At 45.0% G+C, this 18,791-nt stretch overlaps 1 protein-coding gene and 1 non-coding gene across 10 annotated transcripts in view; both read right to left on the reverse strand.

Moving 5' to 3' along the window:
- Positions 1-18,791, reverse strand: part of FOXK2 (forkhead box K2) — a 49,981-nt gene that overhangs the window by 2,373 nt on the left and 28,817 nt on the right. For all 9 annotated transcript variants that reach the window (XM_081576870.1, XM_081576869.1, XM_081576877.1 and 6 more), the window contains 5 exons: positions 17,317-17,463; positions 12,517-12,710; positions 11,573-11,748; positions 10,184-10,480; positions 9,760-9,969 (listed from right to left, as the gene is read on the reverse strand). In XM_081576870.1, the coding sequence (XP_081432996.1) occupies positions 9,760-9,969; positions 10,184-10,480; positions 11,573-11,748; positions 12,517-12,710; positions 17,317-17,463 (1,024 nt within the window). The remainder of the gene's footprint in view (positions 1-9,759; positions 9,970-10,183; positions 10,481-11,572; positions 11,749-12,516; positions 12,711-17,316; positions 17,464-18,791) is intronic.
- Positions 3,960-4,031, reverse strand: TRNAC-ACA (transfer RNA cysteine (anticodon ACA)). Its single transcript has one exon. It is a non-coding gene; the product is annotated as a tRNA-Cys (tRNA).

The following is an 18,791-nucleotide window of genomic DNA, read 5'->3' on the forward strand; positions in this document are numbered from 1 at the left end:
TTCATGCTCTGCCAAACCAGGGAAACTGCAAGGGATGAACCGAAGAAGGTCATCGCACACCTAAAAGTGCTATTCCTCCAAGTGGGAAGGCAGACTGGGCCTGGGCTATTTACCACAGCGGGGGTGGGGGTGGGGCAGGGTGTGTGCTGGGGAGCAACCTGGAGAGGCAGCATCCGGTCCAGGAAGACCCCTGCCCCACTACGCAGTCCCTTCGGGCCCCAAGGGAGGTTTAAGACCATGACAGCAGGCGGCCAGATGGAGCAAGATGTGCACACAAAGACCCTGGAACAGAGACCTCATCCCATGAGCATGCCTGAGTCCCGACAGTGACATGTGTGCTGTCTCGCCGCCCTGGATGTTAGTAACTTGATGTTAATGCTGCAGTAGCTCATGACAGTTTGCTCTACATGCTGCTTAAGAGCTATAAGCATAAGGGGTTTACACCAAGCTTTACAACTCTAGGTATTCTAATATATCGCTTTAGCTAGCACAGGGGGACTACAGAATTTCCTCCCAAGAAATGGAACTTGAAGCTAAGTGAAGAGACAGGGAGTAGGGGGCAGTCTGCAAAATGCAACAGATGGGAAGCCACAGAACACACACTGAGGTCAAAGAAAGGGGAGTTCCAACACTGCCAGGACTCCAGTGCCCCTACCCGCACCTCCAGATTCAACACCATTCCAATTAAATTCCCAGTAGGCTTTTGTACAGGAAAACTCATACGATCATGTCTTCAGGGAACAAAGGGACTAGCAGCTGGACCCTGGTTAACATGGGGCCTCTGGCCATCTCCACTGTCATCTCTTGAGAATGACTGCTGTGTCACTTTCACGAATAAGGACCTGTGTGGTGTGGGGGCAGCACTGCAATGAAGCCTGGGTTCTTCCAGCAGGACATGCACTTCACTGCTGCAGTCCATGGTGGAGACACAGAACCCTGGTGAGTTTGGGAGACGTCCCACAAAATTCTGGCTTGAATAAAAATGCTATTTCAGGAGGATGTAGCAATGAATCAGAGCAGAATGGAGTTAATGGTAGGTCAGGACAAATGGTCAAAGCCTGAAAAATTATGTGACTGGAAAAACAGGCTGGTGCGGCGGGACAGGGCAGCAGGGCCAGATCTATGGGAGGCATGGCTGTAGGTGGGGCCTGGGTCCCACATTCTCAGGCAGGCGTGGTGTGGTTCCTAGGCCATGCTGAGCAGGGTCTTCCACTAACTGGTCTGCAAACCCTTAGGAAAGGTGACAGGAAAGGAAAGGACCTGGGCAGTGAGGGAGCCTGAGAGTGAGCAGAGAAGTCTCAGAAGAAAGATGGCAAAGGGGCACTTAGGCCATAGAGAGCAGGTGGGATGCCACCTAAATACGCAGTGTTGCCCTAGGACTCCACATCCATCCCAAATGAGTCGCTGAAGAAATAGCACAACCGTAACCATACTAGTGAACCGCACGTATGGACCTGGGACTGAGGCCTGGGCTGAGAGCCCGCCTCACAGCCAGGCTCATCCCACCTCTCCACCCCTCCGTGAGCACCGAGCATCAAAACATGCCCTCCCTGTGCCCATGGCAGCGATAACCAGAGCTCAAGGCACCTGCCTGGAAAGACAGGCTTCCTTTTCTAAGGGTGGGAGGGTGGCTGTGATGACGCACTACACTGGGACTCTCCCCTGTGAGGCCACACAGGTGCCCACCGAGCAGGAGGAGCACCGTGTTCCTGTTGGGGTGCCTGGCCTTCAGTCACGTGGTGCCTCAGCAGGAGGGGGACTCAACTCCAGGGCCACCTGTCAAGGGGACGCCAGGCACTGTCCTGAGCCCCCATGCTCCCCACCCATCCATTAGCACAGTCCGCATACAGGCAGAGGCCAGCAGCTACAACCTGGATGGTGGCACAGCATCCAGGCCGATCCTCTGCAGCCTTATTGTGGCTGTGAACACCCCCAAAACACCCATCTTCGTCACTGGCCCCCCAGCTTGCCTGCTTCCCGCATCAGCAGGCCCTGGCCCTGCAGGTCTCCCTGCCCATGTGCTGTCTTACTTGGTTTCCTGGCTGTGTCCTGGGATGCCCTCCCCACTCCTGTCTGAGTGTAACTCATGGACACGTCTCCTGCTAGAGCCCAGCACCACTGCTCCTGAGAGGTGCCTGACACAGCTGTGAGTCAATCAGAGCCCCGAGCTGAGCCAGACCAGACGGGACATCAGGCTGGCGGCTGCTGAGCCACTGTCTCAGGGGGAACACAGGGTGGGGCTTGTCAACTGATCAACACATACCCTGTCTTATGTGTTTTTTGATTAAAGACAACTTAACCTATACTGCTTATCCATTAACATGGAACTCATGCCTGTGTTTTCCCCATAAGGCACATCACAACCTTCATGGCTAGAACACTCCAGGCCTTCTCAGAACCAGGCCCAGAGCCCACTTTAAATAGCAAAACCACCACCAAGAAGCACAAAACATGAAACACATGGCCCTCAGCAACAGTAGGGGGCTTCCCTGATGGTCCAGTTAGTTAAGAACCTGCCTGGCTTAAGCTTGTCTGAAAAATAAATAAAGTTTTTATTTTGTATTGAGGTTAAAAAAAAAAAAAAAAGAACCCTGCCTGGCAATGCAGAGGACACCAGTTCAATCCCTGCTTCAGGAAGATCCCACATACCATGGGGGGACTAAGCCTGTGCACCACCATTACTGGAGCCCACGCCCTGGAGCCCGTGCTTTGCAAGTCACCACAGCAAAGAAGCCAGCACACCGTAACTAGAGAGCGGTCACCATTCGTAGTAACTAGAGAAAAGCCCATGCAGCAACAAAGACCCAACACAGCCAAAGACAAAATAATTTAAAAAAGGAAAGAAACAGTGGGAAAGACACATGTTCATAGCAGGAGCTGAAACAAGGAGATGGGCGCTACCACATCCTGCTCTGCTGGGAGCCAGCATGCCAAACTCAAATACCTTGCTGCTCTGCACAAGCCTGCAAAGGACTGTGAAAGCACAGAGAGTGTTGACTTGGGAGTTATAAGTAAATTTCAGTGATCTGCAAGAAATCTGCAAATATGGCATCCAAGTATGGAGGCTCAAGTGCGTGTGTGGGACCACCTCCCAGGAGTCCCGCCAAGCAGCAGCTTCACCTGGGGCAGGGGCCGCAGGTGCAGAGGCAGAATACTGCCCTGGAGGTGATGCTGCCTCAGTGCTGACCTGGCTGCGACCCCAAGTCCAAGCAGCTCCTGCCTGCGCGCCAGCAGAAGGCCCTGCTTGTCCAGTGGGTGCCCTGCCTGCTGCAACCACAACCTACACGTGGTTCCCGGAGGAGGCCGGGGGCAGTTAAAAGAGTACACCACTGGGAAGACAGCCCAGGTTTCCACAAAACTCTTCTGCCTCCTCAGCACCAGCGCAGCACAGGCTGGAGGCTGGCCAGGGCCAGTTTTTGTGAGAGGGGAACAGTACCTGTGAGCATAGCAGAGGGTCTTTAGGATGACAAGTGAAATGCTGGTCATAGGGGAACACTGTCAGCAGGGTAAAGACTCCTTTCTTCCCAAGACCACCACCCCACAAGTTAGAGGCCAAGGGCAGCAGAATCTCCACAAAGATTGACTGAATATCTGTGACCAGAATTGTGGTCCAGTGCAGAAGAGGCTGAGAAGTGACCAGAGCATGTTGGGTTTCTTGGGGAGCAGTATGAGTAGCCCCAGAAAGTGCCAAGAAGAGGTTCCAATACACAATGGCCTGGGCCTGACTTCCAAGTTCATTCTACGAGGCCAGCACTACCCAGATACCAAAACCAGACAAAGACCATATGAGGAAACTCAACCCAATAGCCCTGATGAATACTGATATAGTAAAGTCAAGTCACTCAGTCGTGTCCGACTCTTTGCGACCTCATGGACTGTAGCCTAACAGGCTCTTCCGTCCATGGGATTTTCCAGGCAAGAATACTGGAGTGGGTTGCCATTTCCTTCTCCAGGAGATCTTCCCAACCCAGGGATTGAACCCGGGTCTCCTGCATTGTAGGCAGACGCTTTACCATCTGAGCCACCAGGGAAGTCCTCAATATATATATAGGTCTTAGCAATGATGAGGTTGACTCTTAAAAGCAAATAATTTAAAACAACTCCCTATCCATTTAGGAGGGGAAAAAACATTAGTTCCTATTACACATTCTACATAAAGATACACTTCAAATCAATTAAACATATAAACATAGAAAGAAACCTCAAAACTCCTAGAAGAAAATACTGGAGAATAATTCATAATTTAGGAGTGGGGTTGGCCTAGACATGACACAAAAGCAAGAAAATATAAAGAAAAATATTGCTAAATCTGACTTTAAAATGTATGTAAAGGTACTCTACACAAAGAATGAATGACTAATTATGTACCAGGAAAAAAGTCTGCGTGTATACATCCATTATTTACCCCACAGACAATCACTTCATAAGCACCTCATCGAATACTGATATAAATATCCTCAAACTAAATACTAGCAAACTGAATTAAACAGCATATTAAATGGATCACACACCATCTCCAAGTGAGATTTATCCCAGAAATGAAAGGGTGGTTCAACATATAAAATCAACTAACAGAATACACTGTTTTGATAGACTAAAGGACAATATAATAACACATATGATAACCCACAGTTTGTCAGCATCAATGCTGAGAGACTGGATGCTTCTCTCAAAATCAAGGATGCTCGTTTGCCAACACTAATCCACACTGTACTAGAAGTCCTACGGGCAGCTGGGCAGGCAAGGGAAATAAAAGGCATTCAAATGGGAAAGGAAGTAAAACCACCTCTACTGGCAGATGATGTAATCTTTATATATAGAAAATCCTAACAAATCCACATAAAGAAACCCCCAAATAAAAAACTCAAATAATCAGCAAATGTGCAGGGTACAAGATCAACATGCAAAAAAATCAGTTGTATTTCTATACAGTAGCAATGAACAATCTCAAAAGAAAATTATGAAAACAATTCCATTTAGAAAAACATTCGAAAGAAATAGGAAGAATTTTAGCCAAGACTTAAACACTGTAGGACTTCTACAGTGAAAACTATAAAACACTGTTGAAGAAATTAAAGACGACCTAAATAAATGGACAGATATTTCATGCTCAAGGATGAGGGAACTTAATACTGTTAAGATGGCAATACTACCCAAAGCAATCTACAGATTTAATGCAATCCTATCCAAATTCCAACATTTCCCCCCAGAATTGGATCTTAAAATTCATAATTCCTGACTCCAAAACTTTCTACCAAGCTAGAGCAGTCAAAACAGTGTGATTATGGCATAAAGACAGACACGAAAATCAACGAAATAGAACCGAGAGAAATAAACTCATACATCGGAGGTCAACTGATTTTCAGCAGCGGAGCCAAGAACGTTTAACAGGGAAACAACAGTCTCTACAACAAGTGGTCCTGGGAAAACTGGATCTCCACATGCAAAATATGAAGACAGGCGCTTGCATGAGATACAAGAATTAACTCAAAATAGATCAAAGATCTGAATGTAAGAGCTAAACTATAAAACTCTTGGTAGAAGAAAACACAGGGGAAGGTGTCAGTCTTCATGACCTAAGGTCTGGCAATGAATTCTCACCAAAAGCACAAGTAACGAAAGGAAAAATAAACTGGACTTAATCAAATTTAAAAACTTTTATGCATTAAAGATACTATCAAGAAAGTGAAAAGACAAACTCACTGAATGGAAGGAAATATTTGCAAATCATATACAAGTATCCTCCCTATGACCTTTTGTAAAAGTTTCCTTTATGCCGCTTTGCTTTTATGAAATAACAACATCACTACCCATTTTCGCTAATGGAAAGAAATCTAAAGAGGATTTTCACTTCTATGGAGAAAGGGGAAAGGCAAAAGTAATGTTTACCACTTGTTTTGCAGCAAGCCGTTAGAGGCAGCAGCACCCCAAGCAGTGAGTGGCACCATCAAACTCCTCCCCAGGAACCACACTCCATCTCAGCATCAAGACAGCAGAGCTTTGAACTGTGCCTGTGAGCATTTGTGCTCTATCTTGACTCGTTTTGTGCATCTGTTAGCTAGACATGTCCTCAGGTTTCATGGGAACTCTCTACTTTTGGACAGCAGGGGATACCTCTATCTGATCAGGACCTATTATCTAGAATATATAAAGAGTTCCTATAACTCAACAACAAAGACAAACAACCCACTTCAGAAGAAAATAGTGTAAGGATTTAGACATTTCTTCAAAGATGCTATAAAATAACCAACGAGCACATGAAAAGATGCTCATTAGTCATGAGGGAAATGCAAATCAAAACCATAATTAAGATGACCATGATCAAAAATAAAAGGAGAAAATGTCAAGTGAGGATGAAAAATAGAACCCTTATACATCATTGAGGATTGAATGTTAAATTGTTGTGCCTGTTGTGGAAATCAGTTTGATGGCTACTCAATAAATTAAACACAGGTTTACCATACAACTCAGCAATTTCACTCCTAGGTATACATCCAAAAGAAATGAAAACAAGGATTCACACCAATACTTTACACAAATGTCATAGCATTATTCCAAACAGCCAGAAGGTGGAAACAACCCAAATGCCCACCAACTGATGAATGAGTAAACAAAATGGAAACACATTCAGCTAAGGAATGATGTACTGATGCACACTATAACATGATGAACCTCAAAACATCAAAGAGGCCAGTTAACAAAAGACACAATTCATATGATTCCCTTTATAGGAAACATCCAGCACAAGTAAATCCACAGAGACAAAGTAGATTAGTGGTTACCAGGGACTAAGGTTAAGTGGGGAATGAGGAATAACTACTTAACAGGTATGAGGTTTCCTTCTGGGGTGATGAAAATGCTTTTCAACTAGGTAGAGGTGATGTCTTCAAAATATTGTCAATGTACTTAATGCCACTGAACTGCATATTTTAAAATGGTAAGTTTTGTATGTATATTTTACCACAATTTTTAAAAAGTACATATGATTTGAATCCTAAGGAGACACTGGGTATAAAAGAATTATTGTTTATTTTTAAAACTATAATAATGGTATTGTGCTTATGTATTAAAAGTGAGTTCTTATCTTTTAGAGATGCAAGCTCAAACAGGGAATGATATACCTGGGTGGGAACAGACAGGGCAGGTGGGGAATATGAACAAGGCTCGCTATGACCTGATTTACAGAATGTCTGTCATTTTCCACAATAAAAAGTTGAAATATCAAACCTGCTGATTTTCAAAATTCATAAGTAACAGGCACTACTTCCCTTTCTCAAGAGTGATTTTCAAGGGTAAAAGAGGCCACAGCTGGGTCATACAGTATCCACCCAACACCAGTTTTCAGGAAAACCACCATCAAAGTCTCCACTTGCCCACACAATCTTTCTAAAGCTGATCTGCCACCTCTTCCCTCCTCTCATTTCTCAACAGCCCCTCTCTAAAGCCACTCAGCTGTGCTGGTTCTGGGAATGAAAATGTCAAGATGGAGCCTGAAACAACGGAAGAGTGAAAACACTGGCACTGTGAGCCTGAATTACCACTGACTAGGTAGCAAATCTTCTTCTAAGTAAAAGATTGAGACCAAACTAAAGGAGAACCAATAAAATTTCCCACTAACAAATAATTTAAAATAATTTTTGCTGAAAGATGACTAAAACTGGAAGGAGTTTCAGTATTTTTTCTATCCTTCCTTCTTTTAAGTAGGCACAAGGTCTCTGAGGGCTGACCCAGCACTTTGCTTACTGTTGCCAGCAATGATCATCAGTATAATAATTGTGTGGTTTTCTTTAAAGCCCAGATGTATTGAGAAATGCATCTTTACTAAAAATGAATGAATGAATAAATTGATTTACTTGACCATGCTGTGCAGCTTACAGAATCTTAGTTCCCCGACCAGGGACTGGACCTGCTCCCTCAGCAGTGAAAGCTCAGAGTCCTAGCCACTAAACTGCAAGGGAATCCCCAAATACAATTTTTAAAGAATTAAAATTTTGGTTTTGGAAGAACTGATGCTGAAGCTGAAACTCTAATACTTTGGCTACCTGATGCAAAAAACTGACTCATTTGAAAAGACCCTGATGCTGGGAAAGATTGAAGGTGGGACAAGTGGAAGGCAGAGGATGAGGTGGTTGGATGGCATCACCCAGTCAATGGACATGAGTCTGAGTAAACTTGAGGAGTTGGTGATGGACAGGGAGGCCTGGCATGCTGCAGTCCATGGGGTCGCAAAGAGTTGGACACAACTGAGCGACTGAAATGAATTTTGGTTTTGATCAATTCCTCAGTTACAACAATTGATAAGTGAATCCTTACAGTCACATAATTAAATCTTTAATATTTCTACATTTTGCTGTTGCAGAGAAAAGACGTCCTCAGTAAATGATATTCAATCATAAAGTATATGGCATTAGCACAAAATCTGTGGAGGGCATGAGACTTAGCCATGAGGATGGGTAAGCCTGCCTATCTGTGTATTGATATATGGGTTAAGTGAAAAGTGAAAGTCGCTCAGTTGTGTCCGACTCTTTGTGACCCCATGGACTATACAGCCCATGGAATTCTCCAGACCAGAATATTGGAGTGGGTAGCCTTTCCCTTCTCCAGGGGATCTTCTCAACCCAGGGATCGAATCCAGGTCTCCCACATTGCAGGTGGATTCTTTACCAGCTGAGCCACAAGGGAAGATGGGTATCAAATCAGGACAGTATTTGGAGCCAGGAGCACATTTAAAAGAATAATGTGTTATTTTAAAACATCAGTAATGGGAAATCCCTGATGGCCCAGTGGTTAGAACTTTGTGCTTTCACTGCTAAGGGAGTGGGTTCAATCTCTGGTCAGGGAACTAAGATCCTGCAAGCTGCAATGTGCAGCGAAAAATAGTAATAATAAAAATTAAACATCAATATTTTTAATAGTGGAAAATTTAATTCCTTGCTTATTAAATTTATAAAGAAAAAATTTTAGATACCAATTTAAATATGTGAAAGGGACACTCAGTTTTTTAAACTCCTTAGACAAGTACACATAAAAGGTTCCTGACGTGCACAGTGCTTCTTGGAAGGTCTGGAACACGTGAGAAATGTACATTCTTGAGCCCCAGGCCAGACCTGCTCAACTGGGGACTCTGGGAGAGAGGCCTTGAGTGATTCTAACGCACATGATGTCTCGAATCACTGGCCCACACCATGTCTTCATGACTTAAGACAGAGAGGAACAGCTCAGAACAGAAATGGACCGTCCACCTCAACACCATCTGCTTCCACCCACGCCAAGGGTCACCAGGTTTGCCACATCTGGACCACTTGTGACAACAAAGTTACTCATAGAGAAAAGAAAAATGAGGACAGATACTCTCAAGCACCCCCCTGCCCCAGGGGAGGGCACTGCCTCTGGACAGATTAGCTGAGACAGCCCCCAGGGGTTATTACAGAAGTCAGATTCCACCATCCAGCTGCCAGGTTGTTTCTAGGCCACACCTAGATGTCTATAAAATGTGAGAGTATTTTCATCTCTCTAGGTACTTAGAAATGCTTTCCTCTTCAGATGGCTCCTCCAATGGGAATTACATGGGAGCCAATTCCCACAGCTACTTCCTATTCCATTTCCAATAGTTTAGAAATGCAAACATCTCTTCAGAAAAAATAAAAATGAGAATTGTAATAGAACGAAAACCTTGAACACCACGCTTCATTAAAGGAACGCAGAGGACCTTCACTCACGTTATTAGCACCCAGTTACCCATGGAGGACAACTGCTTACCATTGTTCACCTGGCCGTGGACAGCGGTGGGGATTGGCACCACGTGAGTCCCATTTTGTGTTACAGTTTTTATTGGAAGCTGGTGCTGACCTAGAGGTGCCTGCTGCACTATGGTGACCGTCTGGACAGGGGTGGTCTGTGACGTCTGAATGATCCGGCCAGCAGCACCTAATGTGGCATGGCTAATCGCAGGAATAGGTTCTACTTTCACTAAATTCAAAGAAAAGAGAAAAAAATGACATCAACTAATATTACTGGGTAGCTTACAGAACTCTCACTAATTTAAAGTAAAACAAACCAGGTGGCAAACATCCCTGCTCCAGCACAACGTTACGTAACATGTTAGCAAAGGGTCAGGTGAACGAGGCTGGCAGGTTTTTAAAAGCTTGAAAAACTGCCCAAAGTGACTACTTCTGCTGCTCACCTTTTACTTCTCTGTGGTCTCCATTCTCTTGTGGCTCCGCCTTTGGGGGGGCCAGCACAGCTGCCTGAGTGACCACAGCCTGCCCTGCGACGGTGTATGTGTTTGCTGGGGCCAGTCCAGCCACGCTGGTGACAGACACCGCTGGGATCTGGTGGACGACGTGAACCGTCTGCACCACGGGCTGCTGGGAAGTCGAGGTGGTCACAGGGGCGGCGACAGTGTAGGTGACAGGCTTGATCGTCGGTGGCAGTGGTCGCTGCACGGCGATTAAGACGGGCTGACTAGACAGAGGTGAGCCTGCCGAGGACGGAAGCGGAGGTGAGGCTCAGGTATCCCGAACCAACTAACTGACCCCTCAGTCGCAACCTACAGACTGATTTAAGAAAACAGGAGGTGGCCTCTTTCATCTGGTAATAATGCAGTCACAATGAAAGAAATGACATATTTAATGGGGATAGTTAATGTATATCTAACTGCTAAAAATGCAATCTCTACTTTTTCAGATTTTCTTTATTTTGGCCACACCTGATGGCATGAGGGATCTTAGTTCCCCAACCAGTGATCGAACCCATGCTCCCTGCAGTGGAAGTGTGGAGTCTTAACCCTTGGACCGCCAGGGATGTCCCTGTTCAGATTTCTTACAACACCTCTTCCCACAGTTCTCTCCTCATGAAAAAGAAAACATCAACACAGGATATGGGAAGGAGCTGCCCAGTGAGGCCTGAAGGAAGGGGCCACACTCCCTGGTATCAAAGACTCCATCTTATGACAAGTGTGGAGAAGCAGGAAGCATGGAGACAGAGCTGTCGACCAGCAGCTCTGCCAGCCTCTGCTCTTTCTGGTTTGGGCATTTGGGCTCCAGCAATAGGAACTACAGATGGGGGCTGGCAGGGGTTGTTGCCAGCATGGCCAGGAACTCCAAAATATCAAAATGTACATTTTGCCAACCAAGTAGGAACCATAATAGAATTACTTTGGACACATTTTCACAATACTTTTGTTTTTTTTAAATTCCGAGAGCACACATTTTTATTCCACATTACAACTTTGTATGTACCCTAGGAAATATTCACCTATCTACTAAATAGACACTTATTTCCTGACAGTGTCTACTTTGTCTAATTTATGTTATTTCTTTTTGAGAGAATTCTTTTTCATAGACTTATGAATGATGAAGCAATTAAGAAACAGGTTAATTCTAAAATTTTTCAGGCACCTCCACATAAGAGTCACAAAAGAATGTTAACTGATTAGAAAAAAAAATAGAACACAGTGCAGTTAGCTTTTCAGAGCCTACCAAGCACAAGGTTCAAAGGCTCCAAGGCCTCTGGCTCACATGCTCATCTGACCCATCCCTCTCCCACCACAGCTGCCCTCTGCACATCTTACCTGGTGCACTCTGGGCAAACCGCGCCTCCTGGATGACAGCGAGTTTGGGCTGAGAGGCACCAGGCTCGGGCTCCAGAGGGGCTGGTGAACCTTCCCGGGACAGGCTCTCAGGGGTCTGGGCACCACTGGAGTGAGCAGACAGCACTCCAGCATGATTGGGAGAGGCTGGAGCACTTCTGTACGACCAAAAAGAAGACAGTGGATTTTTACGATAAAGCGTTCATTAAGCTGCCCTGCTGTTTTTAGTACGTGCATATTGCAAAAAGGGGTGTCATTTGTCTTCTGCCAACCAACTACAGTTCTTAAGTCTTACTTTCTGTGTGACACCTGTGACCCGAGACAGACATTCAACAAGGCTGGCACGGCTGGGACAGAGCCACCGTGTGTAGGACGCTGCTGCTCCACGCCCAGCATGGGCCACACAGCGTGGAGCGGGACTGGCTGCCTCCCTAAGCAGCTTCCACCCACAGCCAGGCAGCAGGAGCCGGCAGCCTGCAAGTGGAGCTGGCTAGGTCCCAAGACTTACATTATAGTCATTTCTTTTTTCATTTAAAAGCGAAGAGTAACTATTAATGAAGCTAAAAACGAAACAGCAAGGATGTAGCTTTAAAGAGCTTCTCACGTGCCAAGGAAAAGGAAGAAACTATCAACATGGCATCGTTATACTGCCAACTCATCATATTGACAATATGCATTCAATGAAGCAACGATGCAACATAGGAATACAATTTAAATAAAACTTTATAATCTGAATTGTTTTAGCACTAGGAACAAAAATACATGAGAGGCATCCAACACTTCTTTTTTTCCCAAATCCCCAGCCCAACATTTAATCATAATGCATTTGGTAATTCCTTCATTTTCAAAAGGAAAATTTACCAATACATCAAAGGTAAATTCACTGACCATTAAGTGAGGTCTTTTTGTTTGTCTTTTTTCCTTACCTAGACGAGAGCGGTCCCAGAGGGGTTCTAAAGCAAGGCACGCCCCTAGGCCGTCTTTTCCTAAAAGCCTGCTCTATTAATTTGCTTTCAGAGGCAGGATCTATCCTCCAGAATGAGCCTTTGCCTGGTTCTTCCTGGGAACGTGGTACTTTGATGAAATAACGATTCAGAGAGAGATTGTGGCGAATTGAATTCTATGAAACATAAAAAAATACGTAGAATTCATATATTTCTTTGCTGAGAAATAAAAGTGTGCCCCAGTTTTAGTGCCCTGAAAAGGTCCTGTAGCTCTGTGCTGAAGAAACCGGCCCTCCCCAAAGTGCAGGAGGAACTGCGGGGCATGACCACTCAGAGGCTGTCAGGTGGCTTCTACAGAGGAACGGACACAAGGACGTGGGGCACTGTTCAACAGTATGGCAGGGTAGGCACCGGGAGGCAAGGAAGGGAACTGCGGCCTGGAGAAGGGTGAGAAATCTATACCACACGAAAAGAGGCTACTTCCAATGGGAAAAGCATCAACTGCTACCTTTTTACCAGGTAGGAAATCAAGGGCTATCACTGTGACCGCTCTCCTTTTGGAGACGAACAGTGTCGAGAACAGCTATCCCTTTAAAATATTTTTTTTATCAGTACAAAATTAACTTACAGAATCCATCACAGCGTTTAAAATGAATTAATCCGCTGTAAGGTATCTGGCAAACCAGCAAAGGAGAAAAAAATTGAGCCAAAGTTTAAGAAATATTATTGACACCATCTTCCAGTCAAAGAACTGCCATATACTTTGATCCTCAAAATAATCTCGTGAGGCACATGGTGAAACTTTCTCAATTCCTAAGTCCATTTTTCTATTACAAAAAACTCAGCTCACAGTTTACGCATGACTTGAGGAGACCTCCCTGCTGCACCCAAACTGGAGAACTCCAAAAGCTCAGGAAAAGCTGGATGGAAGTCATGCATTCAGATCATTTTGTGCACTTACATTAGTGTTTAAATTAAAAATTAATAAATTAAATTATTAAAATTTCAACTCAAACTAAAATTCTGGGTTATCAAAAAATTATTTCTAAGTTTTCCAATTAACTTCCTAATAGAACTGACAGCAATGACCTGAAATTCTGAATTGCCAGAGGTGGCTCAGAAATCCAAATAAGTCAAATACTACTTTGCAATCAATCTAAAGGACTATTCAAGAACCACACCAGTCATAGGCCACAACAAACCACCAATGCCTATGGACACCAGTCATCTCATGGGCAAGATGAAGGGACAGGCTAGGCTGTGTCTGATTTGTGAGACTGTTTATAAGGAGATGTATTATATTAGATTTAGAATATTTCCATAACCAAGGATACTTGCTATGATGTTTTATCACAGGGTCTGGCTGGTAATCAACCAAGACCTACCGACCAATCCCTCCAGAAATTCGAATCTATTATTGGTGTCCCCATCAAGACAAGAGAAGGCAATCCTCTATCTGCACTCAGACCTTTCGAGTGTGGAGTAGAAGGCAGATCCTAAGAAAAAAGACTGATAAAAGCCAGCCCAGAAAATGAGAGTGGAGGACACTCGCCCTGTGAGCTGGATCTGAGGGTCCCGAGCTCTGGATAGCACCACCGAAAGCTGGCATCAGATAGGAGCCCAGAAGTGACCGCGTAGGCACAGTGCTGGCTGACACCTGACACGGGCGGTGCGGAGCCCCATGTGAAGGCTGGTGCTGCACTGACTGGGGTGAAGTAGGTCCACGTGCATGTTAGGAGGAGCAAGGGAGGTTAGCACAGTGTGAGTCTGAAGGCAGGAAATGCTACCTTCAGGGGACTGGTGCTAGGGCTTCTACTCACTGACAAAGGTCAGGACCGGGATCAGCAACACAGCGGCTATGACCCCTCACACCACCACAAGCTGTATGGTCAGTTCTTAGGTCAGGGAATTGTTATTTTCTGTTCTGAACCCAGTCTGCACCATCAAAAGAGGGCCTAAATTCTCCTCCTCTCTGACAACAATCCCACAGACAAATGAGCCCAATTAATGGTCACCTGTGATTCTCCAGCCAACAAGACTCTAGAAAATATGAAGAGCCATTAAGAAATATTTGACACATACACAGAAATTGTATTTCTAAGGTAATTAAAGGCCTTCGTAATTTGATCAAACCAAGCTGCAGACATTAAGATCACACTAATTTGATTCCAGTGACTCAGATTATTATGAAGTATTCAGAGAAAAGGTGGGTTACCATTTAAAACTAAATGTGAAGAAAAGGATCTGCAAAACTTTGCACGTTCTCCTTCCTCCAAATTCTCCCCATTAGAGACTGCTTCCCAGAACCCAGCTGAGGAAGGGGAAAGGCGCAGAGCTGGTCACTTGTGCCTGCTCTGTACTGCCCTCCCCGAGCACTTCCAGCCTTCCTGCCCAGAACGCAGTTTGTGTCTGTTAGCCCCACTCAGCACTGAGCACTTGCCAGTGTGTATTCTGTGTAGTAAGAACTTGTAAAGAAATTTACAGGGAGAACTTTCTAAAGGAGAGTCCAATGTGTAGGGTGCAGGTGAGCACAAGTCACTCCCTCTACTCTCAGAAACCAGCTCTGATCCTTTGAACCCCCACTTGAAAAAGACACTGTTTTGGTTGACAGTTGGGTTTGGTTTTTTTTCCTTAAAAGGAAAAGGATCTGGGTCTTTTATGAAACAAGGTTGCAAAACTCCTTTTGTTTTCAGCCAGGAGAGACAGAACAGGAATGAGCCTTCCATGTAGAGACTGCAAGTGCAGTCCCTCAGGGTGGGCAGCTCAGAGAGTCCAACGACAGAAAAGGACACAAGCAGGCCTGCTGGGGAGAGCAAGGACTGCTGAGGACAGGAATCTGAGTGCACGTCCATAAACTAAAGAAGGCTGGAGCAGGAAAAGTCATTTCCTGCTAAAATAACCAGAGCAGGTGCGCAACGTCTCAGGAGCAGCCTTTCACAGGCAAAAGGCACAGTCATCCTTATGAATCTTTATCTGGACAGAAAAGAAGATGTTTCAATAAAAAGCATTAATGACAGTTTGTAACTCTCAGTTCTAAGCAGGCTGTGAAGTCAATTTAGGAGCCAGCAGCAATCTCTGCTTAGGGGTCACCTCCATGGGTCTCACCTCTCTGTGACCACAGCCCCTCCTGACCTGACTCACTCCCCAGGAGACCAGGCCAGGAAGAGGTTGCCCTTCAGCCTTTAACAACAAAACCTTGTGATGCACAGTATCAGTTCTTGCATAAATGGATGTTACAAAGCACAGGAAATACAACCAGAAGGGAAATAGAATGTTGAAAGTCTGGCCAGGTTTTTCAGAAATACTCCCATTACAGCCCAGCTCACTGGCATTTCAAATTATCAAAATTCTACACATAGTGAGCTGCGTGGAACTCTATCGAGCTCCTGGACAGGACACCATGTGAGACCTCACCTGCCCGTGCACAGGAAGCTGTGTTCCATGGACACAGACTATTGTCTGCCTCTGCTTCCTTTGTTTTACATTTTCTTAGAAGCACAACCTCACTGTTACAGATTAAAATATGGTAGTAAGTACTGTTGGGACTTACTGTACATCATCTTAAGGGACCAGCTAGGTAGCTGGATATGGAAGTGTTTTTCCTGAGCCAGCATTTCCTTCACGGCCAACTAGGAAATGCCACCCGGCTGTGAACAGGAAGGCAGGCAGGGCACAGATGCTCCAGCCCAGGAGAGCAGGCTGGGTCTCATTTTGTACCTGTAGTCTTTACAGACTAAAGACCCTTTACAAAGAAAACAGTCAGGATTTTTATCTTAACATGTTTATATATCTGCAGATAGAAGAAAAAAGTCTTTACCCTCCATTAAACAGAAAATGGCTTACCCCCCACCCCTTGGCCACATTACTTGATTGTGGTTATGGTTCAACAGATGTACTTGACAAAGAATCATGTACTCATTAAGACTCAAAGGAATTCTGCGGCCATTCCTGATTACTTAATGAATTCAAAATTTGTAAATGTATATTTCTTCTCTCTTTTGATACGCTTTTACCATTTCACACTTCAAACTTACCCTTTCTCATACTGTCTAAATTAGTGAGGTTCTACTAACTGCCTAGTAAATGTCCACACACAGACACCGGAGGAAAAACATATACAATGCAGAGGTTTAAAAATGAAAAACTAAATTAAAAAGCTAAACAATGGAAATACTATGCACAGATTTCCAAATGTCCTCTGAAGAGACCTAGATTCACAGACAGCCTAGGAACAGGCTGTAGGTACAAGTCAACAAGCAGGCAGGCTCCCCAGTCGAGCAGCACTGTGTTCATGTTTTGTATACTGGCCACCTAGAGGAGGCATCTTTTGAAGAAAGGGTTCCTCAGTAACAGTTTGAAAACCATCTCTGTGCAAACTTCAAAAAGCTATGTATGTCAGCATAAGTTAGTGAGGAAGACAGAAGACCGTCAAGTAAAGGGTGGGCAGGATTTTTAACTCTCCCTCCCTCACTGGTCCAAGAGAAACATCTCAAACAACCCATGCCTTTCCCATCCATGAAGACCATGACAGTAAGAAACAGGGCTGAGGTTTCCTCCAGAACCACTATTCCTTCTACTATGTGCTAATAAGGAGATCAGAAAGAGAGTGTCAACAGCAGGCCTCTGACACTCCTCCCTCCCTCAGCACAAGAGACCCTTACTCATCTCATGCTACCTACGCCCCAGCTACATACACAGCCACTCTATGCTCCTCTCAGCTGTCAACCAGCACCTACAAGACATGTAATAGAAACATTTAATAACAAACTCAAACGGATTTACCTGCCAGCCCTTGTCCGCAGTCCTGTAATAGGGATAGTTTTTTGTGATGTGCGTATAAATTCCATTTAGGGTGAGTTGTTTATCAGGAGCCATTGTAATTGCTTGTACGATTAATTGTGCATAGGAATAAGGTGGCTTTGAATCATCCTGTATTAAAGTTTAAAAAAAAAAAAAAAGAGTATTGAATTAATCAAAATTTTTACTAAACTTACTGAAATCCAGGATTCTTGACATTTTTAAGCATTTCTATGATAATACTTGTCTTCCTTCCTATAAAAGTAATAGATGATGGGGAGAATTCCCTGGCTGTCCAGTGGCTAGGACTCTGTATTGTCACTGCCCAGGGACTGGGTTTGGCTGTGTTTGTGTGTGGGGGGGGGGATATAATATGATGGGAAAGCATTTGGAAAATTTGGAGGAAACAAATGGAGACATGTATAACAGTATAAAAAAGAACATTAAAACCACGTAAGGAAAAAGTCCAAAGGGCAAAAACAAAAAGAATAAGAAAATGAGAAAAATTCAGTAGAATTTCTGGACCTCAGTAGAGTCCAGAGCATGCATACTGATCCACGCCATAGTCTCATCATGTTGATCTCATGGTCAGGTGAAGAGCTGGGCCAGGCCAGTGGTGGCAAGGGGTGGGGTGAGCTTGCATATCTCCCAGGCCCTGGTGGGGGTTCTCATGCACACAAGGAGACGGGGCAAGAAGGCTGAACACCAAAGCACGAGAGTGATGTCCACTCAGAACCGCCAAGAGTCCATCAAGGAGCTCCTCTTGTAAGAAAACCCAAGCAGACGAGAGTACCAGGAGCCAAACTCGGGGTCCCCACACCAGGGTCCAAGGCATTCGGGCAGGCGCTGCTCAGGTGTGCAGGGCTGCCATGCACAGCGCAGGCTGCTGGCATTCCTGGTCCCAGCGCACTCAAACACACCGGGGCTCTTTGCCATTGGGATGACTCCAAACCACACACACATGCACAAGCCCACTGGGGAAAGGGTGTCCTCTCTCTGTCTGTGAACTACACATAGCAATAAAACATAACACTGAATGCAAACAGTAAACTGCAAAACAATCCATTCAAGATGGTACTCCTAATATGAGGTTAAAAAATGAACAATTTAGATATTGTTTATAGATAAACACAATAAAGGCAGACAAAGGCAGAGGACTATGGCATGGGCAAGGAAACAAGGTAAAGAGCCAAAGAAGGGAACACAGGCTTCTCCTGCACAGGCTAAGCTTAGTTCTGACAGCCGGCTGGGAGCATGTTCTCTGCACAGAGACTGAATCACCCAGCACCTCACTTTCAAATAGCTGACATTTCCTGAGCAGTGGGTCAGGCACTGCCCTGTCTGTCCTCTGAATGAGCTCACCCTGAGTTACAGGACAGGGATGGTGGAGCGACTGAGCTGGAGTCCTACCAGGCAAGAGCATAAAGCCTTCCTCACTGTGCTTATGCTGCTGTGTGGGT

The sequence above is a fragment of the Giraffa tippelskirchi genome, chromosome 3, assembly GCF_054371585.1.
Source record: "Giraffa tippelskirchi isolate mGirTip1 chromosome 3, T2T-mGirTip1v1.2.pri, whole genome shotgun sequence".
NCBI classification, from domain to species: Eukaryota; Metazoa; Chordata; class Mammalia; order Artiodactyla; family Giraffidae; genus Giraffa; species Giraffa tippelskirchi.